At 39.9% G+C, this 26,621-nt stretch overlaps 1 protein-coding gene across 9 annotated transcripts in view; it reads right to left on the bottom strand.

The window, feature by feature from the left end:
* Positions 1-26,621, bottom strand: part of BCLAF3 (BCLAF1 and THRAP3 family member 3) — a 60,086-nt gene that overhangs the window by 21,873 nt on the left and 11,592 nt on the right. For 5 of the 9 annotated variants that reach the window (XM_047715620.1, XM_047715616.1, XM_047715614.1 and 2 more), the window contains exons 2-9: positions 20,273-20,346; positions 15,951-16,523; positions 14,913-15,581; positions 7,113-7,288; positions 6,205-6,297; positions 5,508-5,622; positions 4,736-4,799; positions 3,163-3,278 (exon numbers count right to left, since the gene is read on the bottom strand). In XM_047715620.1, the coding sequence (XP_047571576.1) occupies positions 3,163-3,278; positions 4,736-4,799; positions 5,508-5,622; positions 6,205-6,297; positions 7,113-7,288; positions 14,913-15,581; positions 15,951-16,523; positions 20,273-20,313 (1,847 nt within the window). In that variant the 5' untranslated portion in view covers positions 20,314-20,346. The remainder of the gene's footprint in view (positions 1-3,162; positions 3,279-4,735; positions 4,800-5,507; positions 5,623-6,204; positions 6,298-7,112; positions 7,289-14,912; positions 15,582-15,950; positions 16,524-20,272; positions 20,347-26,621) is intronic. The other 4 variants (XM_047715617.1, XR_007124739.1, XM_047715618.1 and 1 more) reach the window with 4 other exon arrangements.

Below are 26,621 nucleotides of genomic sequence, written 5' to 3'. Positions count from 1 at the left end.
TATGTATTAGGGAATAAATACTAATCAAAACTTAAATGCATTACAGTGTAAGTATCCTCTGTCCTATGTATTCCTTTGCAAAGTCTTCATTCATTCAACAGCTCTGAACTGAGCTCAAGGCAATGGGAATACAACGGTGGGCAAACACACACACAGAGTTTGCATATAACTATTTGAGGAAAGAAAAGATCACACAGGTGGGAAATTGCTACATCCTGTGATTTATGATTTCATATTTCATTTCTTCTGAATTTCTACAGAAATCTAAATGCTGGGGCTGCCTGGGTGGCTCAGTGGGTTGAGCCTCTGCCTTCGGCTCAGGTCATGATCTCGGGGTCCTGGGATCGAGTCCCGCATCGGGCTCTCTGCTGGAAAGTGAGCCTGCTTCCTCCTCTCTCTCTCTCTCTCTCTCTCCTTGTGATCTCTGTCAAATAAGTTAAAAAAAAAATCTAAATGCTGACTTGATTAAATAGGTTTGTGCAAAAACAGTAACAAGATCAATTTCATAGATTGAATTTCTAAGACAAAAGGATAAAATCAACAGTTTTTTTTTCTTATTTTAAGAAGGAAGTAGAATTAGGATAAAGTTAAAGGTTTTACATAAGAGACTCTTAATCTCACAAAACAAACTGAGGGTTGCTGGGGGGAGGGGGGAGGGAGAGGGTGGCTGGGTTATGGATATTGGGGAGGGTATGTGTTATGGTGAGTGCTGTGAAGTGTGTAAACCTGGTGATTCACAAACCCGTACTCCTGGGGCTAATAATACATTATATGTTAATTAAAAAAAAGAGGAAAAAAAAGTTAAAGGTTTTAAATGATTTTTTTTCTGAATCTTTTTTTTTTTTTAAAGATGAACAATAGCAAATACTTGTGAGGATGTGAAGAAACTGACCCGTTCATACACTGCTGATGGGGATGTAAAATGAGGCAGCCACTGTGGAAAACTGTCTGGTAGTTCATCAAGAAGTTGAATACAGAGCTATCACAGGACCCAGCAATTCCAACCCCAGGTATGTACCCAAGATAGATGAAAACATATGTCCACACAGAAACTTACGCATGAATATTCACGGCACCAAAATTCACCATAGCCAAAAAGTGGAAAGAACCCAAACACCCACCAACTGGTGAGGGGATAGACAAAATGTGGTTATCCATACAATGGAATATTATTCAGCCATAAAAGGAATATTCATGCTACAACATGCAGCAATGTTGAAAACAATATGCTACATGAAAGCAGTTAGCCACAAAAGACCTCATATCATACGACTGCATTTATATGAAACGTCCAGAATAGGAAATCCCTAGAGACAGAAAGTAGGTGAGTGGTTGCCAGGGGCTGAGGGAAGGGAGAAACAGGGAATGACAACAGGTTACGGGGTTACAGGACTTCTCTGTGGAGTGTTGAAAATGTCCTGCCATTAAACAGTGGTGACAGATGCACAACTTTGTGACTATACTAAAAACCAGTAAATTCACTCTGAAAGGATAAATTTTGTGATCAGTAGTATCTCAATTAAAACAAATCCTCATGCCACAGCAGCTGTCCAATACCAATAAAACAGTCCAACACACCCAGCAAAAGGCCCTGCAGAGAGCCATCTTGGCGTGCTACACGCCATCCTCAAAGCGAACACTAATAATACTTAATGCTGACCGGCCTCTCTGCCCCCTTATACCCGACACGTTAGTTAATCTTCACCACCACCAGGAGGTAAGAATGCTTCTCATCTGTGTTTGATGTAGGAGGAAATAAAGGCGAAATAACTTGCCTCGGATCAGTCACCAAGCTAGCTGTCTACAGAGCCACGTGTTGAACTGAGGTACAACTCCAGGGCTCAAGCCCTTTCTCACCTCAAAGGGTAGAGATATATTCTGAAGCATTACATGGTTTTTATAAAATGCTGATTATCTTAGATCTGGTTTGAAAATCCTCTTTCTTGGCACACTGAGTTTCTTATACTTGCTGAGTTAAGAACAGCATGAGAGAGAGCTTATGTCACTGAAGAGCATAGTCATGCCATGTCCCATCAGGAAGCCGGAGACTTGCACCCACCAAGGAACAAGATTTTAACTATTTTATTTTCAGTTGTTTTATATGCCTGAACACACGGTTTTGCTATCTTTTAATGAGTTCCAAACTTATTATCAGCAGCAAGTCCGGTTTTGAACAAGCTCCGTGTATTGTGACTCAGACCTAGTTAGCCGCAGACCTGATTTAAGTCTACTCAGTTATCTTAGTAATTCGATTTTAAGGAATATGGGAAGAGAATTAGCACTGGTCCTTCCTATTCACACACCCCTGCTTTCTGAGAGACCCAAAGAGTCTGAAGAACTTTGGGCGTATCTGAAATTTTGTCCTATTCAACTATACCTCATAATCATACGGGGTCCCAGAGTTGCCATGAATCCCACATAGTTTTTAGAACTAGAGATAAACGGAGGCCAATCTAGTAATACTCAGAGCCCCTAAAAGGAGTACAGAGTTGGGAAAGAAAAACAAGGATCTACTGATACTCAGTTTGCCACGCATGCCTTAAGTACTTTGCCTGTGCTAGCTCATTTAATATTTCTAACCTGTCCACATTATAAATTGGTTCTTCTCACTTTATAGAGGAAAATGCTCCCAAAATGAAAGCCAGTTTGCCCACGAGCAAACAGCTTGTAAAATGGCAAGGTGGGATTTCCATTCCTGTTTCCTCCACATTTTCTACTACCCCTGCCTCTGCTTCGTGGACAGACATCCATGAACAGTTCCAAAAGAGAACTGTATTGACCTCAGGTAATTCTGTAATATTCAAAAAGGACCAGAATCTAAAGGGCAGAATATGTTAGAGTTTCAATGAGGCTGAGTCAAACAGTCCATAAATTTGCAGGTCCTGGCACCTCCTGATCATCAAAAAGCTGTTACACTCTTTTCTAGATTTACAAAGACCTCAAATACTCACCTATCCCTGTGTTTCTGTTGTTTCAATCAAACAGCATATGATGATCCCTGAATAACTTTGAAACATTTTAATAGATTTCACTTAAACATATAAAATGGATTTGAAGGATTAAATCCCTACACTAAAATGAAAATCATCACACACAAAAATTGAAAAATACGCTAAAACCAAAAGCTCCCTGATAATAGGATGTTTTTCATCTACTGATTACCTCTCTGCAGCACTAGCTATGTGAAAAATGTGCTCATCTTCATTCTGTAACCGTTCTTTTCTCCTTCTTTCAATGTCATGTCGTAGATCATTTGGATCTATTATTTTGACCAGAGTCTGAGGAATTTTGACAGAAGACAAACCATTCACATTACTGTTAGTTGCACAAAGACCATATCTAATAAGAACCTTAAGTAAAAGTCCTAAATAAGTTACCTTGTATTCACCCTGCTAATGGTAGTGTAAATCGATTAAAATATTTTGAGACACAATTGACAATGCACAGACAGAAAAGTTCATAACAATGAACCAGGAATCCTACCTGTGGGACTCTATCCCAAAGAAATGGCTATCTCCCCAAATATATTCAAAGTGCTAGATTTAAAATCATCAAAAAATGAAAGCAACTTAAATGTAAAATAAATTTACAGGAGAAGGGAAGAATGATTTCATGGGAAATTTAAGTCAAAGTAATAACGCACAAACATTTGAATTATGGATTAATATAGGCTATGTGGAAGTCAATGTGAAAAAAATAACTACTGAGAAAAGTTAATTAAAATTTAAAAAGCTTCAATCATAAAAAGTCATGGGGAACTCAGAGATTTTACTTAAAGCAACATTATTAAGTAAAAAGCAAAAAGCATCTGAAACTAATATACTATGATAGCAGCTATGCTAAAAATGCCAGAGGTAAGACTACAATAAAAGATGATCAAATGATATTTTGTGTTAAGTGGTTGACTTAGAGGTGATTTTTCAAATTTCCTATGAGTTGATTACAGTTTTTTGATAAATAGATATTTTCTGAAAATAGCACCTATTCAATAAACCAACCTACCTCTGTAAGTTTAATAAAAATTGTAACCATTCACAAGTGAAAAAATTATTTACATATTCTATCAGAAACGTATTAAAATCGTTCCGCTACAAAAACATTTCACTCTCAGTGAATAAATTAGCAGTTCTTTGAGAACTTGATATACTTCTAAAATGAGAGCCAGTTTTCTTGCCCCTCCCTGGCTAGTCCACAGAGTTTTTCTAATTAGCAAAGAAATGGGGGGGGAGGTGCGGGTTGAGGAAGTGTTGGGTGGGCATACAGAGCATGGCAATACACAAAAATCAGTGTTATTTCCATTATTTCGCTAGTTCAGATTCCACAGAACTTTTCATACATTCTACAGTAAACAGAAGGGCAGTATCAATTAAACTACGTTCTCCTGCATTCATCCACATACAATTTTAAAAAATATTCCACATGACTGCTTGGGAAAAACATAGGTATCAAACATACTTTCCGCAAGCTTTACAATAGTGTGACGTTTTAGAATGAATATTAACATGCTGTAACTTTAAGTCAATTTCACAAAGCTGTTACCCTTAGGGACTGTCTCTCTTAGGGAATATTTTTGTCTTTTGTCAGTGTTCTCTCTGCAACCTGGCCAGTAACTAGAACCTTTGGAGAGCTTTGTAAATTTCAGATCCCCTTTTTTAAAAATCTCTATTACCAGTTCGCTTTTCCATCAATATGCCAACAACGTGAAACTCTTTCAGCAAAAATTGTATTCACTTACCTGTTCTGGTTCATATACCATAGTTTGTTTATTCTGAAGCTCAGCCAAAGACATATCTATTCTCCTAAAATAATAAAGGCATATTACAATTAAATAATTATGTTATACACTGATACCTTGATTCCATTACTAGAGAATGGAATTCGAAATAAAGTTGGTGTGTCTTGGAGGAAGCAAAAGAAACCCGCCACCAGGTGGGTTTTCATCTACACGGCAGTATCCCAGGACACACATATCCTGTGAACAACATCACAGTGACACCTCAGTGGTTCTCAAATCGCTAGTCTGTGTAACCTTAAACTTTGCTCCGGTGATCTACTGCATTCTAACATTGATTCAGCTCAGCTCACGAGACAGGGCACACCACCTGCTCGGCCAGGTGCCAGCAGAAGAAGACATAGGTTTTCATCCGGCTGCCCTCAGAACAGCCATTTCTGACCACATGAAGCAACCCATGATTTCAATGGCTCGACAATTGTCTTTCATTCTTCCAGTGATAACTTCAGTAGGCAATTACTATAGACACAGCAGAATCAAAGTTAGGTAGGTAAAGATTGTCAAAGTCCTACACATTTAAACAATGCTACTCAATGGATTTAATACAACCTATTCCATCAAAGTACACTGGCCCAGTACCAGCCTGGGTTAGTCCTGGCTTTTAGGTAGGAAAAGAGTCCTAGAGTCTACAGCAAGCCCACAAGGCAGCACCTTCCCAAATCTTTCTGAGACTTATTCCCAAGAATTAAATGGGCATACAATAATCAATCATTACCTGTGAATTTCTGGATCTGAATTCAATTTAATTTCATTTACATCTGCAGCTTGTATATCTCGCATTTTTGAAAAACGCTCATGCAGAGTAAGGTCAGATGATGGAAAATAATTTGCTGAAAAAGGAAACAAAGAGTTTTATCTCAGTGTAAAACTGACTCCGCTTAAAAGATTATATATAAGCACAGGAATAAGGGATTGTTAAAAAACGTCCAATCTCTTTTCTCTTGGAAATAAGTGGGACCTAAACTTATTCCACAGACTAATTTATAGCGCTCATATGCCTCCCCAAGCCTAAGCAACAGTAAAAAATGCCTGACTTATGAACACAAGGCTTCTGTTCCTATTTGACCTGCCCGCTTATTTGCTGGGGGAAAAGCTCTCTCAAAGCGAGGACCTTTCTTCTCCCAGGTAAGACCTTAGTATACTGGGAAGTAAAGATGGTACAGAGTTTTATAGTTCACCCAGAGTAAAAAAATAAAAACAACCCTGAAACATCAGAACAATTCTCAACAAATGCTAAATGTTGCTTACATATCACAGGAGTCCTACTGCCATTGTACTTGAATTAACATTAACTGAAGTTGGTGAAGACATTATGAAACAGCTATGCTACAAGGGTTTTAACAGGATAGAGAGAAAGATAATATACTTGACCCATCAGAATGCTACTTAAGCAGTCCTTTTCTCTAACTTACTGTTCCTGTTCTGGGACAATCGCCTGGATTTTTCTGCAATATCACCTCCCTTTCTGCCAAGAATCACACTTCTTTGGGTGAGAGGGGCTGGAACTGAGAAAGGTGAACTGTTTCAGACAAACTGCATACTTCAAAGTAAATATGTGCCTTAGTTTGAGGGATTCAGAGAAAATAATCTGTTTTTAAAATATGTTGATGAAGGTAAAAATAAAATCAGTGCAAATATCCAGTAAGAAACAGAAAATAAAAATTTTGAAACTCTTGAAGGTCTCCAGTTTATTATACCCATGATTGCTTTATTATGCAGCATCAATGAAGAAAGTTGTTCTACGTGACTGAATTTTCCAATTAATGGAAATTGGCCAGAAGCTAAAACAAAACAATTTAATGCAAATATTTAAAGTATTTGTGATGCAACTCCCTGATGCCATAAAGTATAAGCAAAGCAAACCGGACTCTCTCGTCAATCACTTCATGCTCACCCTTATGGCACAAGGTCTCAGCAACGCCCTCAGGGGACTTTAAGAATATCACCACAATACCTAGACTCCCAGAGTTCTTGTCAAGTTTCATATACGGTGTTTGTTGCTTCCTCCTTCCTGTTTGGTTATCAGTTATTGTTTCTTGCAACTCTCAGTAGTCCTGTGTCTTGTCGTAGCCAACCTCTCCCTTTCTGACTTTCAATTTGTAATCTACTATGAGTTGAAGTACCAGGTTATTGGAACAACACATGAAGAACGAGGCTTGAATTAATACCTTACACTCTCTATATAACAGATTTCCTTATTAATGACCTAATTTATAATGAAATATTAGTATTACTATATCACAGATATTTACCTATATCTTGTGAAAAATCAGTACATTATTTTTGTGTTATCCCTAATGTATGTGCAAAATATACCAACCTTTAACTTGATGGATTATAGTTATGATTTCCTGAGCAAATTCTCCTGTAGGTTTGTTTTCAGTATTCTGAGTTGAGTCAAGATGTTCAAACACTGGATGAAAGTTCTCACTTTTCCTGCCAACAGCAACCAAATCATGTGACATCTGTCTCTCTGTGGAATAGCTAGAAGCAACCCTAGAATAATTTGTAAATGTTTAACTAAATTTGAAACTATTTTACTGAGAAAAGAACTTATTAAAATTAACCAAGATAGCTATAAAACTAAAAAGATGTTTATCTTTTCTTATAGTTACGGCACTAAACTGTACGCCATAGAACATGTGCAATAATGCGCAGGAGGAAACAGCCTTCGACCCGGGGTTTTGCGCTCTCCTTTTCAAATCAGAGATCATTAAATATTTGCCACTTTAGTAATAAAATCCTCCAAATTCTAAGTTAAACAATTTTTACCTCCAAAAATACACCAAGGCATCAAAGGTCAATATGCAAAAAATAATCAGTTAGATTATTTTTACTCCCAAATGTCCGTAAAATTGTAAATCCAGCAAATTTATACTATCTTGAAGTACTACCACACTTTAAAAGCTGGTATCAAACACAGTAACTTTTTTGACTTCATAAAAATCCTTATACCTCTATATCAGCAATGAAAAACTCAGTATTTTGAAATCAAACTCTGTTGAGATTACAAAGATTACTCTTACAAAATCTCACTAATCTGTCAGCAAATAGTCTTAGACGTTCGCAAAGTTAAGATCGTTAGAACCAATTAGTGTTCACCCTAAATGTATCCTTAAAGAAATGCTACCATTTCTTACACAACCCCAGCTGTGCTGCCACTCTAAAGCTTTCTGAATCTTTATAACTTGTGTTAAAAGCTCTCTTGACCTTTAGGAATCATCATGAAGTCATGATTATGACATACAGCTAACAGTTGCTGAGGGCCTACTGCAAGTGAAACACAGGGACTCAGAACTCGTTTGCAAACATTACCTCATTTCATCTTTACAGTAGCCTATGGGGAAGGTGCTACGACACTAGAACAAGGGCTGTCTTGGTTGTTTTGCTTTTACATCCCAGAAGCTGAGTGTCTGTATGAACATAATCTTTCCAAGTGTCATAACGGGAAACTATACCTTATTCCAAGAAAGCTGCTCTTGCTTAAAACTACTCTTAAATTCCTTGTCTGCAGGCAGATTATGTGTCACAGAAGAAACTGTCTCATTATTTTATATTTATACCTCATTTTGGACCCAAAATGGCACTAACTAGCTTTCAGCCATCTTACTCCTCTGCATTTAACTCTAAATAGCTTTTCCCTCTTCCCAAAACTCATGTTCACTACCCAAAGAACTGAGATTTACAAGTGCTAGGGTTCTTCATGAGTATGTTACAGACTCTGAAGATAAACCCCCAAGAGAGCCCTGAAATGTGTTTTGAGTGACAGCAGCACCCCTGGAATAAATAACAAGTATGAATCAGGTGGATACACACCCGGGTGCGGGTGCGCAGGCGCACAGATTCACTAACTACGTCGCTTAACAGCCATATATTTAACACTGCTCCAGGGTGAAGAGGAACTTACAGATATTCTTTAAACTTTTGAATTCTCTAATGAGACAGTCTTACGTGCCCATTTTAACTTATCAGAGGCAAGGCTTCCATATGACTTCCTATGCTCCCTGCTTTCAAACCCACACTGTCGAGACAACTCCCTGCCGAAGCAGAAACCCTGGAAAGTGACTGTGCAGCAGCGTGATGCCACTGCTGTGGCTTCCCTGATTCGTCAGAAGGACTTCCAGTAGAAGACTCCTTCCCCTTCTTTCCCCCTGATTTGCTCCAAGCTTCCCACTGTGTATCCTGTAACTTGCTGAGAGACATTCATTGATAAACACTGGAAGCTACAACGGCCCCGGGACAACCTCCATTAACAAGAATGACAAATACTGTGTTTAACAGTACAAGAAGCCTGTTCCGTACCAAAAAAAAAAAAAAAAAAAAAAAAAAAACCTTTTAAAAACATTTTATAGGAGAAAAAGAAGATGTTCAAATAGAGCTACAGAAATGATCTGTCCATAAGGGGAAATCAGTTGATAATATTTTGTACTGCAGTCTCAGTTTCTCCCAAGAGGAAACTAGTTGATAAAGGTTTCCAGTTTTCTACCAGGTAATTATTAAAATTTGCTTGTCATTTATTCCAAGTTAATTACTGGTATAACTCTTATACCCATTCCATGCCCAACCCTCAATCCCCAGGAGCGCTATGGTATAGTTTATAGCTACACTTAATCCCGGAAATTTTAGTGTTTACAGTTCCTGTCCATTCATCCTGGAGTTTCTCCTTGCAAGATTTTTAATTAAAAAATGTTAAAACTGTGACTTCCCAGGAAATACTAAAATTGTATCACCTGAAATTTTAGTCTTTTCAAGACTATTATGATGGCTTTGCTATAAGAAAAGGCTTCTTGAAACTGGAGAACGCAAAATGTTCTAGGTATTTATATTTGTACATTTAATCACCTCTTGGTTCACATTTTCCTTTTTACGATTTCCTAAGACAGGTATTAACAAGTTATTAATTTCAAGAAATACTTCCAATACAAGTAGGTAAGCTGAAAAGACTAAATGTTCTCATTTGGGATGCATTTTAGACAGTTTTAAAAATTAAAATATAGCCAAACACCTGTATTCTAGTACTATTTCTAATACTGGTCTAACAAAATTTTCCAGGTTCCTCTCTTCCCGCCTCCAACTCCACCTGTTTGGGTTTTTTTTCCCTAAGGATATTTTCCCTGACGTTCTCACTGAATGTTGTGCATACTAACTAGGAAAACAAAAAAGCCACATTACATCTTAATTTCCTCTTATTCACAGTTAAGATATACCAAAAAAACCCCAACTGCATGGAAAAAACAATTACAAAAAGCCCAACAACAACCCAATCTAATGGATGATCCCCGCCCTCTGGAAGCTTATCGTAGGTAACAGAATCCACGTGACACAGGCCAAGTGCTCCTTTCTCAGTCTTCTCCCAAGAACTGACATTCTGTCCCCCGCCTCCCGTAGTTCACAGAGCTCTCCCAGTTATCCGTTTGCTCCTGTCTTCCTGAGAAGACACTTAGCATTTCTGGGGGCTGAGGGTAAAGGGTCGGGGAGACTGCCTTTCCTCTGATTCAGCATCTTTTTTCACAAAAGTCCCATAACTGGCCTCCCCAACCCCAGTGCCCTTCCAAGCCATCTCACAGAAAGCAAGCAGCAGCCAGAACTGAGCTTCCTGCCGTCTCTCATCAGCTAATCCTGTCAAGTCAGGCGGCCTCTGTGGCAGTCTCAGCTTCACAGCCTCCTGTCCCTCTATTCCCTTTCACTGACCCCTTGAAGCACACCTCAAAGTTCCTGTGTGTGTTGCCTGCCTTTGTTAACCTATAAATATAAAATGTCTTTCATTTCATCTCTATGTGTTTAAAATCTTGGAAGCCTAGCTCACGTGTCAACAACTCCTGAAAGGAGCCTTCCCAGAGTCCCCCAGCTTGGGATCCTCTGAGCCCCACTTTGTGTATCATTCAGTGCGCCACTGTATTGCAAAGATCGCCCTCTTGTCTCTTGGACCAGAGGAGGACAGACTCCTATGCCGGTTGGCAGGCCCAGGGTACCCTAACAGGCTGTCTCACACAAGGTTAAGTCTTCAAAAAAGTACCTGCTGAATGAATAAATGATAAATGGAAAAGAACTTGGACAATTTGTAATGAGAGTTTCAGCTAAAAAGATGACAGACTTCAAAATTCTAATTGAGGCCAATTCAACTGTGTTTTTTAAACTTTCTTGGCTCACTTTTATTTTTAAAATTGTAACTTTATTTAGACCAATTTAAATTTTAAATATTTCATTTTTTATGATATGAAATCTCAAATATATACAAAAGTTCAGAAAATCCTATGATGAGCTTGTCAACTCAGCCTTAACAGCTACCAACACATGGCCGATAGAAGCAAAGTTGTAAGGCCAGGAGGAACTGCAGGTTAATTTGGGCCCAAAAACGCCCGGCCAGGTGGTCTGCCTGATGTCACAGAGCTGCTTAGGAAGCCAGTGGAAGACAAAAACTTACATACCCCAACCCGAAACAGAATGTTCACTAAGAGAAGCTAGGGTGGAAAATAAAAATGAAAGGGAAGCTACTCTCAATTGATTTTTTATTTTTAAAAAACGTATTTTTAAAAACGTCTATTTTAAAAACATATATTAGAAATACCATGGGGGAAAACCTTAGCTTTTTGTGATACAAAACAGTGAGGTAGCAGGTTTGTATTATCACAAAAGCATCTCCACCCACAGCTTATCATAAGTAGGTAAAACTTGTGTCACTGGGTTACCTTCCTTCAACCCTTGCTATGTTTTTCACATTGTTCCCCAACCTGTGCAGCACCCCCTTCCTTAGAACATGAGGGCTCCAATGTCTTCTCGGTCCTATCATCCACCTCATCCCCCTTGAGAATGGGGAAAGACCTGATGGGGGTAGGAAGGTCCTTCCTTTATCTCTTCTGGGGTTGGCGGTTGGGAAATAAAAGGATTATATGCAAATGTGACTGATAAACTCAGTTGAACATCAACTTTGCCAGCCAACCTTCCCATCCTAGACACCTAGAACTAGCGGCCAGGGAGGTCAAAGGAGCCTCAGGTCCATCCACAGCAGCTTATTCTCCTCCAGGGCCAGCAATCCGCGCCCCCCTCCACCCCCACCCAACCGCCCTGCTCCTCCCTCTCACTTCCTTACTAGCCTGACCAAGGTTCAGTCTCTCACCCAATCGCCCAACATTAAACCAAAACCGAAACTCCCTTCATCTGCCCCAAGACTCCAGTATGTCCACAACAGTGTTTGGAGTTCATAATAGCATTCGTAGAATCTTTCATATTACAACCTCCTAACTTACATTCTGAAACATGTAATTATGACTCATATGTAATGTCTACCTCTGATAATGCAGTTTCTGACAAAGTGGGTCACTAGAATATAGCCTTTGTTAAAAAAATTATTAACAATGCAGTGAACATTTGAGCAAGTGTCTACCTACTGCTGTTCTAGATACAAAATGGAATCTAGAAAAATCACTAGCCTAATCACTATGACTTCAACTACATTGATAAGTGGAAGAACATATATTGACGTGTGACCAAAGCTAAGAAAGTAAATGAATGCATCAAACAACCATCTCAGCCTTCCAAAAAATGGATAAACCCTCTAGATTTTAACCAACAAATAAACCCCTCTCCACTCCATGATTATTTTAATCTTTTCAAGCAGAGGAAAATCTAAGTTATATCAATAGTTGAGCACATGACTATCGAGGGCATTAACTGCCTTTGTTTTATGGATACTTGATGAGTCTATACATAAGTAAATCCAGCCCCACAAAACTCTTCCACAACTTAACTGTTCACCAATAAATAATTATCATCAGAGAGAAAGATTGTGTTGACTATGCTTTATCATACTGACAGGATGCATATATTTATAAAGTTATTTATTCTTCAGGTCTTTGAAAAGGAAGGATTTGCAGTGTTAGCTCTGCTATACAAGCCATCCTACAGGTCCTTGTCAGGTAATTCAGACATGTGCTGACAGGTCATGAACGTCACAAAATTATGATTTATAAATTCAAAAGAAAAGATACAGTAGCTTCAATTTTGGGAAGTTCATTTTTGTGATACATGATGAAAAGCAAGCTTCCATTTCTTCTTCTAATTATAAAATTAACTGTTCAATATTTCTAAGGAGGTCTATTAAAGTGAAATTCCTCAAAATTGGTATTTCTAATATTCTTTAAAAGTGTTAAGCCAATTTATTAATTCTCTTTTAAGTTAAAAAATTAAATTAATTAATTCTTTTTTAACATCATTATTAAATATGGGGGTATCATTACTTCTATTAAAAAACTCAAGACTGGGACGCCTGGGTGGCTCAGTTTGGTTAAACATCTGCCTTCGGCTCATGTCACAATCCCAGGGTCCTGGGATCGAGTCCTGCATCACACTCCCTGCTCAGCAGGAAGCCTGCTTCTCCGTCTGCCTGCTCTGCCTGCTGCTCCCCCTGCTTGTGCTCTGTCTCTGACAAATAAATAAATAAAATGTTAAAAAATAAAAAATAAATAAATGAAAATAAAAATAAAAAATTCAAGATTTTTGTGATTTGATGCAATACTGCCTCCAAAGGAAAAAAACCTATAAACAAAAATGAAATACTGAAGTATTTAAAGGGGAGTGTACTGATATCTACAATTCACTTTGAAATGTATGGAAAAAATAGGATGGAATGATTGATGGATGACAGAAATGTATTATGAAAGTAGACTAAAATGTTAATTGTAGACGCTCAGTGGTGGGTATATAGAATTTACTGCACAGTTCTTTCCATTTTTCTGTGTGTTTGAAAATTTTCATAGTGTTATGTTGGAAAGAAAAAAGCTTGAGGTAACATCCTTAAAGTTGATGCTTACAGCGGTTTTTGTGTGCTTAAGGTAAAGAACTAGTAGGAAATATAATAGTACAAAATGATTTAAGACTTATATGAAATGGGATATAAAATTATGAATATAGTATTATGATAACCATGTAAAAATATACACAGAAAAATAACAAAAGGAGCTGTACTAAAATAATAAAACTGTCCTAAGAGAGTAGAATTATGGGTGATTTCCTCCCTTTATTTGTCCAACTTTCTATAATGTAATCATATTTATAAGTGCTTTCTGTGCACATATAAATATACATATGTATATTTTATATTTTTGTAAGTACAATGATCATAAGGGAGGGAGACGGCCATATCTAACTTTAAGAAAAGGAACAAAATATATTTGTTTAAAAAAGAGAGAGAGACTGTGGGTTCACCTCCCTCCCTGTCACATCCCGACCTAAATATTGTTTCATTTTATTTCTGACTGCAATACAAGTATGAGTGAACATAAATGCACCAAATCAGCATGGCCCACCACTTTTTTATTCACATACTGGTAGTGTCTTAAGGTAATGAACAGACTTAGCTGACAAGACCAACTGCAGGGCCTTGTTATTTCCAGAATCCATAAACAGAGGTAATATGCATAATGGAACAAAGCACGCAAGCCACAGTAGCAAAATATAACCTACTGTTGGGTGGTCTGTTTTTTCTTAAAGGATCATTAAGAGCTAAAGTGAATGTCTTATAAATAAGCCTCTTTCTAGACTCCAGCCTAATTTCCTAGGAGAATCTAGTTGGCTGAGCCCCAACTGTTTTGAGATGGCAGCAAGAACCACGTTAGGTCACCTGCCTCCTTGAGCCGCAGGTGCTCTGACTTACACAAGCGGGTTCTTCTCTCAAGGCCTTGCTTTCCTCCTCTATAAAATCAGGGCCAGTGAACGGCCCTTCCAAATCAAAAATTCTCTGGATATGAGGCGACAGGGAAAACAGGCTCTGGGAAACTGAGTAAGAAATAGGTGTCCTTGAACTCCACCCAGGTATCCCTGGCTATGGAAAATCTAGGAGCATAAAAACACATAAATTCATGAAGACAAACAACTCCATAGAGCGCCCTGCACCCAAAAAGTATCTTGAGATACGATGCGGAAACCAGCAGACATGAGATCACTCTGTATTACTAAGCGTGGGATTTATCCTCATCACAGGGCTTCTGTGAAAAATCCAGGCAATCCCTTCCTGCTCAATGGAATCTAAATACACTGTTAATTCCATTTTCAAAGCTTCAAACAAAGGTGGTAGAAACAGATATTTTTCTTAAACAGCGCTAAGAAAAAACAAAAACAATACCTGGATGTATCTAGTGATTTCTTCACATCTATTTTAACAGTAAGAGATTTCTTCCTAAGACTGGCGGATGAAGGTTTCACATTGGAAAGTTTACTTTTATCAAGTTGGTTACTGGAAGAGTTGCTCTCTTTTCTGCCATCCCCTTCTTTCTTTGCTTTCTCCTTCCGTTTGTCACTGCAGGGTCTCAGGCCAACATCAATTTTACCTGAATGCGTAGAGGCAGTGCAGTCAGCGCAGTCTTTCTTAGATGGTTTGGAAGGTTCTTTCACTTGCCCACCTTCAGTCTCTCTCCCTCTTCCAGCATTAAAACAAATGGACTGTCTATTTTCAGGGCCTTTTTGAGAACTGGACTTTCTATCTTCCTCCTTAGAGTACTTCTGAATTCTTCCATCTGGAAAGTCCTGGTCCCCACTTGAGGTCTTACGGCGTTTGTGGCGATAGTCACAGGATACCTTGGCTGCTGAACTGGTCTCTGGCGGTTCCCTCTGAGCACGTCGATGAGTGTGCGGTCCAAGGTTCCGCTGCTCTTTCTTCTCTTGGTAAGATGGAAGAGAATGCCCGAACTTCCACTGAGGGCTCCTGGCAGCCTCTCTGTTTTCATACCTCTCCACATCTTTAGGTCTTTTTGATGTGTATCCATATTTTCTGAAATCACGATCCTCAGGATACCTGTGTTGACATAAAGCAGTTTACACTTGCACTAGAGAGAAGAAAGTGAGAATTTACATGTGTGGAATGTTGGGCAGCATGGCTTTAAATGCAGAACGCAGTAGCAAGTTAACTATAATCCCTCAAGCCAACTCATAGAGGCACAAGGTAGCAAAGAGGAATATACCATCTTTTGTTATAACTCTAGCCATCATGATTTACTCTAAAAATAAATACTTCATTACTACCAGCAGACCATAATTACATTATAGTGCTTTTTATCTTTTTAGACAAAAGCTTTTCAAGGTGGTTCTCTTCAACCATAAAGTAAACAGACTTTTGCACTTGAGGCTTTATACCAAATTACCCAGGTTTAATGTTTTCCTATACCTCTTCGGAAAAGAGCTCCTTTTCTCAAAGTCTTCAGAGCCTCTTCTCAGTGACTGAGAATAGTTTTCATCTTGTATCCTCTGGTGCCTCAACTCATCTTCGTGCCACTTTCCTTCAAACCGAGAAGAATCTGCTATTGACCTCGGAGGCGGTTTCCCTCCTTTTCCACTTCCTCTGACTCTGTAGTCATCAGGAATATACCTTCCTTCTCCTTTCTGGGAATAACAGTTCCTCGGGTACTCTTTGTAGGGTACATCTTCTGAGTATTTGGGCATATAGTGAGATCTTCTGTTACCATCCCCTCTTCCTGACAAGTATGCTCGGTAAGGCTTGTAAGTATAAACATTTTCTAAAGAGTCTCTTCTTAAATTTGGGGAAGGTGATCTGTGTTCGTAAGGTCGGTAATGCACATTTCCACGAGAAGGAATCCTCGGTTTACTCTGTCCATGTTTCTCACTGTCCATTCGCCAAGTGATGGGTCTTTTTGGATCCTTCCTATATTCACAGCCATAATGCCCATGAGAATGTCTTTGCTTGTAGTGTTCAGAATTTCTAGGTACTGGTGATAAAGACCTGTGTCAAGAAACAGAAAAGTTCAGTCCATTTAAAGACAATAAACAAAGTTTATCTTTTTTTTTTAAAGATTTATTTATTTATTGAGAGAGAGACAGTGAGAGAGAGCATGAGCTAGGAGAAGGTCAGAGAGAGAAGCAGACTCCCCATGGAGCTGGGAGCCCGATGCGGGACTCGATCCCGGGACTCCAGGATCATGACCTGAGCCGAAGGCAGTCGTCCAACCAACTGAGCCACCCAGGCGTCCCAACAAAGTTTATCTTAATATGAACTACCTAAATAAGACATTTGCTTCCCACTGCTTCTTCCACTCATTTCAAATTCATCAATTTGCTGTATCTGTTTTCTAAACTGTCCATCTGGGTGTCTGACTATTGCTCTGGCCAATTCAACAAGCATATTCTTTCCATCCGAGCTAACGTGTCCCATGTGCATACTGAAATGGGCTGAGGACACCCATCCTGCTGGAGGAGGACCCGCTTAGGTACACAGTAAGATCCATTTTGGAAGACTGCCCACAGCAAAGTCTGGGCAAAAGAACGAGTCAGCAAAAGCTTGTATTAGGTTCAACAGTCAGGGAAGAAACAAGCAACTGGAAGGCTAGATTCACACGGATAAATGTATAGTAGAGTCTCCGGGAAACTGAACATAACCTCTGAAATTAAATTAGATTCTAAGAGTTTACGAAACCAAAATAAATCCAAACTCAGACTCAAGACTGACCTCGCAGTTTCTGCAATTGATTGACTGTTCTTTCTACGGATGCTGTAACACGGAGCAAAAAACTACATATCTGGTGTGCGGAGTAGGAGGGGGAAGAAGGTATTAAGGCTTGAATTTCATACTTAGTTCCTCCATAAATACTACTAACATAGATAAATCACTGTTCTTTCCCAGACCTGCTCCCCTACGTGTGCTGTTGCAATAGAGCTTACAGCTTCGGTGAATGTGGGCTTTAATGTAGCCACTGTGCTCCCCAGGAGCAGCACATTTTTTCTGCAAAGACCTTCCCTACTACCTCAGCATTGCCAACATCAAGACTTCATTCCCGCGGAGGAGGAAGGCGGCTCCTTATCCAGGGAAACTAGTCTGAGCTGCCTGGACTTCCAGAGCAAAGAGCACCACTATCTAGAATACAATCAAGTTCAATTTTGAACCTGGGGACCTTTCCTCCCATCTAACCTGTCCAATGTCCCCATCGCCTCCCTGAGGGCTTAATGTCTTCCAATCAACAAGGCAGCTCCCCTAGCGGCTTTCGTAACTGCCACCTTCAGAAGCTGCCAGGGAGCTGGAGCCACCATGAGTCAGACCCTTTCCATTCGGTGACACATCTGTGTCCTCCTGACGACAAAGGAGGCAGATTTATGCCCCTCGTGTTCACACTGGGATTTCTATACTAGACTTGGCAATATCTGCCTCTGGAGTCACCAAGTTAGACGTACTAGCAAGTGCACTATTTAGCTGACGAAGGAACTCTGTCTTCCAGCTGGCAGCACCTCATCACAAGAAGAAGCGAGCAGAGCCTCGGAGGACCTGCTGGAAGAGTGCATCTCTTCCATCACTAAGGAGAACAGCTGGCAGCCAGAGATAGAGCTCTTCCAGACCGGACGAAATACTCAATCTCTTATTTTAATCCTTACCTCATAATGAATACTGCTTCGTTATTATATTTCACATCAGGGGATTTTTTTTTTTTTTAAGGAGATTGCTGGAATGGTTACTATCATTTTCAATTCTCCTAAAGAAACAAAAGAGATCTGAGGAGTCTGTTGGGAGACAATTCTCCACGGGTCTCTTGCCTTCTGCCCTGGTAGGCAGAGGTACTGATGGCTTCTGTGCGAAGACACCGCAGCGTGGGACGATGGAGACAGGGCCTCCCTCGGGAAAAGAGGGCCAATTTGTTTGCTATCCAGGCTACGTCTCCTCCAAGGCAAAGGCTAGGTGGGTTTGCTTGTCGCCCCGATGAGGCTTGGGCTCCTCAGCTGTGTGGACACTGCAGGGCTTCACTCTGCAGCTCCCACCCTCGGGAGACTCAGGACTAAACACAGGAACGCGATGCTCAGGCTGCCCGCCGTACCACGAGTCATAAAGGTCTTTGTCTCTAACCCAGGACTGCCCTGTGGCAGGCTAATGTGCTAGCTTGCAAGTAACGTAAAATATCAGATACTTTACAGGTTTTGGCACAGAGTCCTGAGAAGGAATCTAGAAATCGGGCACTAAGGCTGGCAGGTCTTCTGTGCCCTTTCATCAGGGCCTATCACAAAAGGGTGAAACAAAACAACTTCTGTGACGGCCTCCATATTAAACTCATTCATGTTGACATCCCCCTTTCTTCTTCAAGCTCCTTCCTGTTACAACTTGATCTTGTGGATTACAAAATGAAAATTGTTAAAGAAATGATTGACTCGTCATTGTAGAATAAGCACAATGGCCAAGTTGTATTAACATGAAAAGTTTTGGTCTGCTTTTTATATATGTAATTATGATCCTTTTTTAAGTCCTAGAATGTACTACTCACTTTCATAGCTCTGTGCCGTTGCTCCTGTTGCCCACCCCCCAAACTGGAATACTTCTGTCTTTTGTTTCTGCCTGTACAAATTCTGCCCATCCTAAATGATCAGCTAAAATTTCATCTTTTCTTTGAAGACTTTACTATCCCCTTTTTCCCTGCATAAAAGCAGAATTATCCCTTCTCTGTGGACCCAGAATATCCATCCCAGTCAGTAGCACTGTGCTGAACGCACAGTATCATAGCTGACTGTGGTGCCAATCTCCCAGCCAGTCTGCATGCTTGCTGAGGCCCCAGAAGATGTCATGTTGCCTTTGCAGCCCCAGAACCTGGAGCATGTATGTAGTGAATACTGGTTGAACTGTTCCAATCTAACTATATGTATATACTGTTGATACTGCCAACCAGGAAAGAAGAAAGTTGAACTACAACCGAGTTATTCAAAACTCTGTTATTCTGCTGTGAAGAAGAAATAGGTAACTCCTGATTTTCTAACTGCTGATTTTTCCAAAGATATTGATAATGAAAAAAAAAAAAAAACCACTCAGGAGCTCTAAACCACTTACTGATGCAAAAAAATGTAACACTCATAGATGTTTCTCACTCTCCCTTGCTGTGGCCATTGCATTTCTTTTTATTATGGATTAATTTAAGCTGCCAGCCATAATTAAAGAAAGCTGTCAGCTTTCAGAATCTAGAAAAACGACCTCTATCACTGCAAAGTACCTACTGTGAATAACCAGGTCTCATGAGCTTATTAAAATAGGTTCTTGGGGCGCCTGGGTGGCTCAGTTTAAGCCTCTGCCTTTGGCTCAGGTCATGATCCCAGGGTCCTGGGATCAAGCCCCACATCGGGCTCTCTGCTCAGCGGGGAGCCTGCTTCCCTTCCTCTCTCTCTGCCTACTTGTGATCTCTGTCTGTCAAATAAATAAAATCTTAAAAAAAAAAAGGTTCTTTTTTTTTTAAAGATTTTATTTATTTATTTGACAGAGAGAGATCATAAGTAGACAGAGAGGCAGGCAGAGAGAGAGAGAGGGAAGCAGGCTCCCTGCTGAGCAGAGAGCCCGATGCGGGACTCGATCCCAGGACCCTGAGATCATGACCTGAGCCGAAGGCAGCGGCTTAACCCACTGAGCCACCCAGGCGCCCCCCCCCAAAAAAATAGGTTCTTAATAGTACCAGTGAACTTGAAAGTCAAGGTACATCCCAAGTTTACTCTGCTAAACTAAGAATTGCTCACCTGTGTTTCCACCTGGGGGATCGAGAGCGTGACCGTGCCATCCTCTGACACTTGAGCCACCATCTGCTTTTACACTGCAAAGAAACACAGTATTAGCAAGTTTACAGAAACAGCCTGCGATCTGCTCCAAAAGCAGTGAATCCCACCAATAAAAAATTACTTAAGTTCTCTGTGTCTCAGTTTCCTCATCTGTAAAATGGGGATGATAATAACAGAACCTACCTTATTGGAAAGTTGTGAGGAAAGAATGAAATCAGGGGTCAACAACCTTGTCCTATAGAGGGCCAGAGAGCTGGCTTTGTGGGCCGGATCAGGTCTTTACCTCATCTCCTCCTTCTTCTTTTTTTTAAAAAACAACTCTTTAAAAATATTAAACCAGGGGTGCCTGGGTGGCTCCATCATTAAGCCTCTGACTTTGGCTCAGGTCATGATCCCGGGGTCCTGGGATCAAGCCCCACGTCGGGCTCCCTGCTCAGCGGGAAGCCTGCATCTCCCTCTCCCACTCCCCCTGCTTGTGTTCCCTCTCTTGCTGTCTCTCTGTCAAATAAATAAATAAAAATCTTTAAAGAAAATTTAAAAAATTTAAACCATTCTTAGTTCAAGGACCACACAAAACAGGCCCCAAAAGCCAAACACACTGCAATGTGATGGCCCCTGAGCTTTGAGGAAGAGCACTCAGGATAGTGCCCGGCATGCAGCACCTGCTACGGAAGTGCTCCACAAAGAGGACATCCTCACCCCGAACTCCTCCATCTGAACCACCATGACCTGCCTGTCTTTCACCGTGTACTAAAATACTTCATATAATTACAGTCAAAATGTTCAGGGTTACTTGATGATACATCCTGCTTTTTAAATTGCTGGATAATAAGAGTTACAATACCTAATTATAGTACTAAATTGCTACCTAACTTTCACCGCGTATGTAAACCAAAACTTGATTAAGCATGATTAAACATTAAGTTTGGTTTTTATTTTTATTTTTTGGTAAAACAGATAATGTCAAATAAATACATTTTAAAAGTTATGTGAAGGGACGCCTGGGTGGCTCAGTTGGTTGGACGACTGCCTTCGGCTCAGGTCATGATCCCGGGGTCCCGGGATCGAGTCCCACATCGGGCTCCCAGCTCCATGGGGAGTCTGCTTCTCCCTCTGACCTTCTCCTCACTCATGTTCTCTCTCACTGTCTCTCTCTCAAATAAATAAATAAAATCTTTAAAAATAAATAAATAAATAAAAGTTATGTGAACCTGATTTTTAAAATAGTAAGTCTTGGGCGCCTGGGTGGCTCAGTCATTAGGTGTCTGCCTTCGGCTTGGGTCATGATCCCAGGGTCCTGGGATCAAGCCCTGCATTGGGCTCCCTGCTCAGAGGGAGGCCTGCTTCTCCCTCTCCCACACCACCTGCTTGTGCTCCCTCTGTCAAATAAATAAATAAAATCTTAATTAAAAAATAGTAAGTCTTTAAAAGAAGCTGATAGCTTTAGGAACCAAAATCTCTTAAACATGTGATTAGGGTATAATCTTTTATACTAGCTATTATTTACATTTTAGTAATCCTCCTTAGTTCTGTACTATAATTAAGTAGTTCCCCACTTATTGGCCCTAAACTACTGATGGCTTTCAAAATTATTGCCACGGATTCATGTGTAATACAGGGAGCCAGCATGCACAGACTGTGGAATAAGTACGTGTCTCATATATTATAACCTCTATTTTGCAAATTTCTGAAGACAGCATGGTCATTGTTAAAATACAAATGGGTTCTTGTAACTCTGTAGTTTTTCCATTGACTGATACAAAAAGCACAACTATTATTATGTGGACACTTGTTTAAAAAGGGAGTCCCCATAGTCAAACATCTGCAAACTACTGTTATAATGAATTTCAGAAGAAAGTAAAAGTATATAAGGCTAAAGGACTAGAACCACATCACTCACCAGGACACTCAATACAATTTATTTATTTAGACAGTGCCTCTTAACAAAAAGAAACTGAGGCTAGTATAAACAATTAGTTCAGAGGTACTATGAAATTAAGACACTAACAAAAGGGGAAAATTCTTTCATTAAAACTATCAAAATGTATTTCTTCAACAAATATTACTGAGTTACTATTTGCCAGCCACTGTTTTGGGGATATAGCAATGATGAGAAATAGGGAAAAATTCCTGTCTTCTACAGTTTACATTCTACTGAGGGAATTTATAACAAGAAGCTTTGGGTATCAGTTCATACCTATGAAGCTGAACACAAATTAAAATCCCAAGGTTGGTGAGGGGGGATGACACCAAATATTGCTGGTGATGATGAAAAAGCATAATTTTTCTGGAAGATAATATTTTTCCCATTTTATTCATTTATTTTATTTTTATTTTTTTAAGTAAGCTATATGGCCAATGTGGGGCTTGAACTCATGACCCCAAGATCAGAAGTTGCATACTCTACTGACTGAGTCAGCCAGGTACCCCTCCATTTTATTTTTTTATTTTTTATTCTTTTGAAAAACAGGTTTTTTGAGATATAATTCACATACCATAGAATTCACTCATTTAAGGGTGCAATTCAATGTTTTTTAGTATATTCGCAGAGATGTACAACCAGTACCACAATCTAATTTAGAACATTTTCATCTCCTTTAAAAGAAACCCCATTAGCAGTTGCTCCCCATTCCTTCCCTCCTGTGATCAGCCCCTGACAACCACTCATCTACTTTCTTGTTCTATGGATTTGCCTATTCTGGACCTTTCATATAAATGGACTCATACAATATATATTTAGTGACTGGTTTCTTTCCCCTACCATAACGTTTTCAAGGGTCATCCCTGTTTTACCATGTATCAGTACTTCATTCTTTTTATGACACATTTTATTTATTTATTCCTCTCCCAGTGGACATTTGGGTTATTTCTATAGTTTTGGTTATTATGAATAATGCTGCTATGAACATGTGTGTATCCTTTTTTGTGTGGACGTATGTTTCTATTTCTCTTGGGTATATACCTAGTAGTGGACTTGCTGAGTCATAGGATAACTCTATATTTAACTTTTATTATTATTATTGTTATTATTATTATTTTTTAAGTAGGCACCATACCCAGCATGAAGCCCAATGTGGAGCTTGATCTCATGACCCTGAGATCAATACTTGAGCTGAGATCGTAAGTCAGATGCTTAACCAACTGAGCCAGCCAGGGGCCCTTATGTTTAGAGACAATGCGAAACTTTTCCAAAGGAGCTACATCATTTTATATTCCCCCCAGCAGTGTATGAGGATTCCCATTTTTCCACATCCTCAGCAACATTTGCTATTGTCTGCCTTTCTGATAATAGCCATTGTAGTGGGTTGAAGTGGTACTTCATGGTTTTGATTTCCCTATTTCCCTAATGATGGATAATCTTGAAATATGTAAGAAATTATGAAACTAATCAAGCCTACTTTCTTTTAATCTAATAATTTCAGTTTAAACTTATTACTCTAAGATAATAATTGAAAAGGAAAAAAATCAGCTATATATACTAAGATATTTAATGTTAGCTTTATTTATAATAGGAAAGGAAAAAAAAGAACACCCAAACTAGTTATAACCCTAATGGCCAGGAATGAATAAAAGATTAAACAAATTTAAAACATATATATCTAGGGGCGCCCAGTGGCTCAGTCGGTTAAGCTTCTGACTTCAGCTCAGGTCATGATCCCAGGGTCCTGGGATGGAGCCCTGTGTCAGGCCCCTGATTAGCAGGGAGTCTGCTTCTCCCTCTCCCCAAGCTCGTGTGCGAGCACTCTCTCTCTCTCTCTCTCTCTCAAATAAATAAATAAAATCTTTAAAAAACATATATATCTCGTCACTTCCTATCTTTCTCCCAACCTTATGTATGTCTTTTCTTCCACATACCCTACTAGTCCTCCACACCACACCACTTGCTTTTCCCTGATCAGGCCATGCTCCCTCTACCACACAGATGGCCTTCTCTCATTCTACTTGACAAATCTCTGTTCTTTCAGGACTGTTCCACCATTATCTCCCCAAGGATTCTTTCCTTGACTATCTTATTTTCCCCCAGTTTTTTCCTTGGGAACTCTGGGCTTATTCTGAGATTACTTAAATACATTGTGATTATTTGTTTAAATAACTCTGTTTGTTTCAATAAGCAAAAGACTCCAAACAACTTATCATAGAACACAAAACTCTCATGACCTATGGTCATAAGATGTGGAACGATGGGGACTCTCATACACTGCTAGGGAGTGTATGTGAGTATTAACGAGTTCGCAAGGAGCTGACAGTACCCATTTAAAGTTGAACATACTCATATCCCATAGCCCAGCAATTCCACACAACAATAGCCTTCAGAGTAGTGGCTCTCAAACTTCAGTGTGCAACAGAATCACCCGAAAGGCTTGTTAAAACACAGACTGCTGGACCCTACCCCAAAGGTGAGACTAACTTCTATCAAGTTCCCAAGTGATACAGATGCTGTTGGTTCAAGGAATACAGAACTACTGGCTTAAAGGAAAAGGTGGGGATGACTTGAGAGAAAATAAGATTTACTAACTGTGTGACTGAAAAAAGTATTACTCAGGGGTTCCTGGGTGGCTCAGTCAGTTGGGCATCTGTCTTCAGCTTAGGTCATGAACCCAGGGTCCTGAGACTGAGCCCCTCGTCAGGCTCCATGCTCAGCGGGGAGTCTGCTTCTTCCTCTCCTTCTGCTCCTCCCCTGCTCGTGCCCCCCCAAATAAATAAATAAATAGTCTTTTTTTTTCATTTTAAGATTTTATTTATTTATTTCACAGAGAGAGATCACAAGTAGGCAGAGAGGCAGGCAGAGAGAGAGAGAGAGAGAGAGGAGGAAGCAGGTTCTCCGATGAGCAGAGAGCCCGATGCGGGACTCGATCCCAGGACCCTGAGATCATGACCTGAGCCGAAGGCAGCGGCTTAACCCACTGAGCCACCCAGGCGCCCCAATAAATAGTCTTTTTAAAAAGTATTACTCATGGGGCGCCTGGGTGGCTCAGTGGGTTAAGCCTCTGCCTCCGGCTCAGGTCATGATCTCAGGGTCCTGGGATCGAGTCCCACATCAGCCTCTCTGCTTGGCAGGGAGCCTGCTTTCTCCTCTCTCTCTCTGCCTGCCTGTCTACCTACTTGTGGTCTCTCTCTGTCAAATAAATAAATAAAAAATCTTTAAAAAAATAAATAAAAATAAAAAGTATTACTCAGAATATTTTCCTTCAATATATTAAAACTAGCTTTATTAAAATTCATACTATTCACTTGAAAATGGGTGAATCTCACTGCATATAAATTACACCTCAAAGCTATAAAAAAGTTAGCTTTGGGGCGATAAAAACACTCTGAAATTAGATCAGATGTTATGAAGATGGTTGCACAACTCTGTGAACATACTAAAACCCACTGAACTGCACACTTTAAACCTGCAAATTACATCTCAATAAAATTTTTTTAAAAAGTTAACTCTGTTTGCAATTGCTTAGTGCACATCAGCTAATAATGAAAAGTACTGGCTCAGGGGCTTAATGGATAAAAGAGGAGGAGAGTTCATTTAAAACCATACAATAAAAACCTAAGAGTGGTTTTACATTTTTAAAGGGTTGTTGTTGTTGTTGTTGGAGGTGGTGGAGGAGGAGGAGGAGGAGAATATGTAACAGAAACTGTCTGTGGAGCACAAAGCCTAAAATGTTTATTATCTGGTCCTTTACAGATAAAGCTTGCCAATCTCTGATTTAAAGTAAGCGCCTGGGTGGCTTGGTGGGTTAAGGCCTCTGCCTTCGGCTCAGGTCATGATTCCAGGGTCCTGGGATGGAGCCCCACATCGGGCTGTCTGCTCAGCGGGGGAGCCTGCTTCCTTCTCTATCTGCCTGCCTCTCTGCCTACTTGTGATCTCTCTCTGTCAAATAAATAAATAAAATCTTTTTAAAAAGTAAAATAAATAAAGTAATTTACTTGTGACTAGCAAAATTAATAAACAGAACCAGCTTCAGGACACAAAGAGAGAAAAGACTGAAACACCAGCAGGGTTTGTGACCAGGGAGAAGGGGATGTCAGTGACAGTAGATAAATTCGTTTATGCTGCTACTTCCAGGTGAACTGTACAGGTCCAGGGGCAGTAAATGAACCCCTCTGCCCTTAAATGCAGCAAGATAACTAGACAGGAAGGAACTATACTCCCAGGAAGATATTGAAGAAGGTGCTGGTGCCAGAAGAGGCCAGTTCTACCAGGACAGCACTGGACACATCCCCTGACTCAAGTGAAAGACCCAGCTCCAGCAATTCTCTTCTTCCTCCCACAACATTTCCCCCTGGTCAGTAGACCCTTCCCATCACCACACAG

The sequence above is a fragment of the Lutra lutra genome, chromosome X, assembly GCF_902655055.1.
Source record: "Lutra lutra chromosome X, mLutLut1.2, whole genome shotgun sequence".
NCBI lineage: Eukaryota > Metazoa > Chordata > Mammalia > Carnivora > Mustelidae > Lutra > Lutra lutra.
The sequence above is the reverse complement of the archived record's forward strand: the minus strand, read 5'-3'. Positions and strand labels throughout refer to the sequence as shown.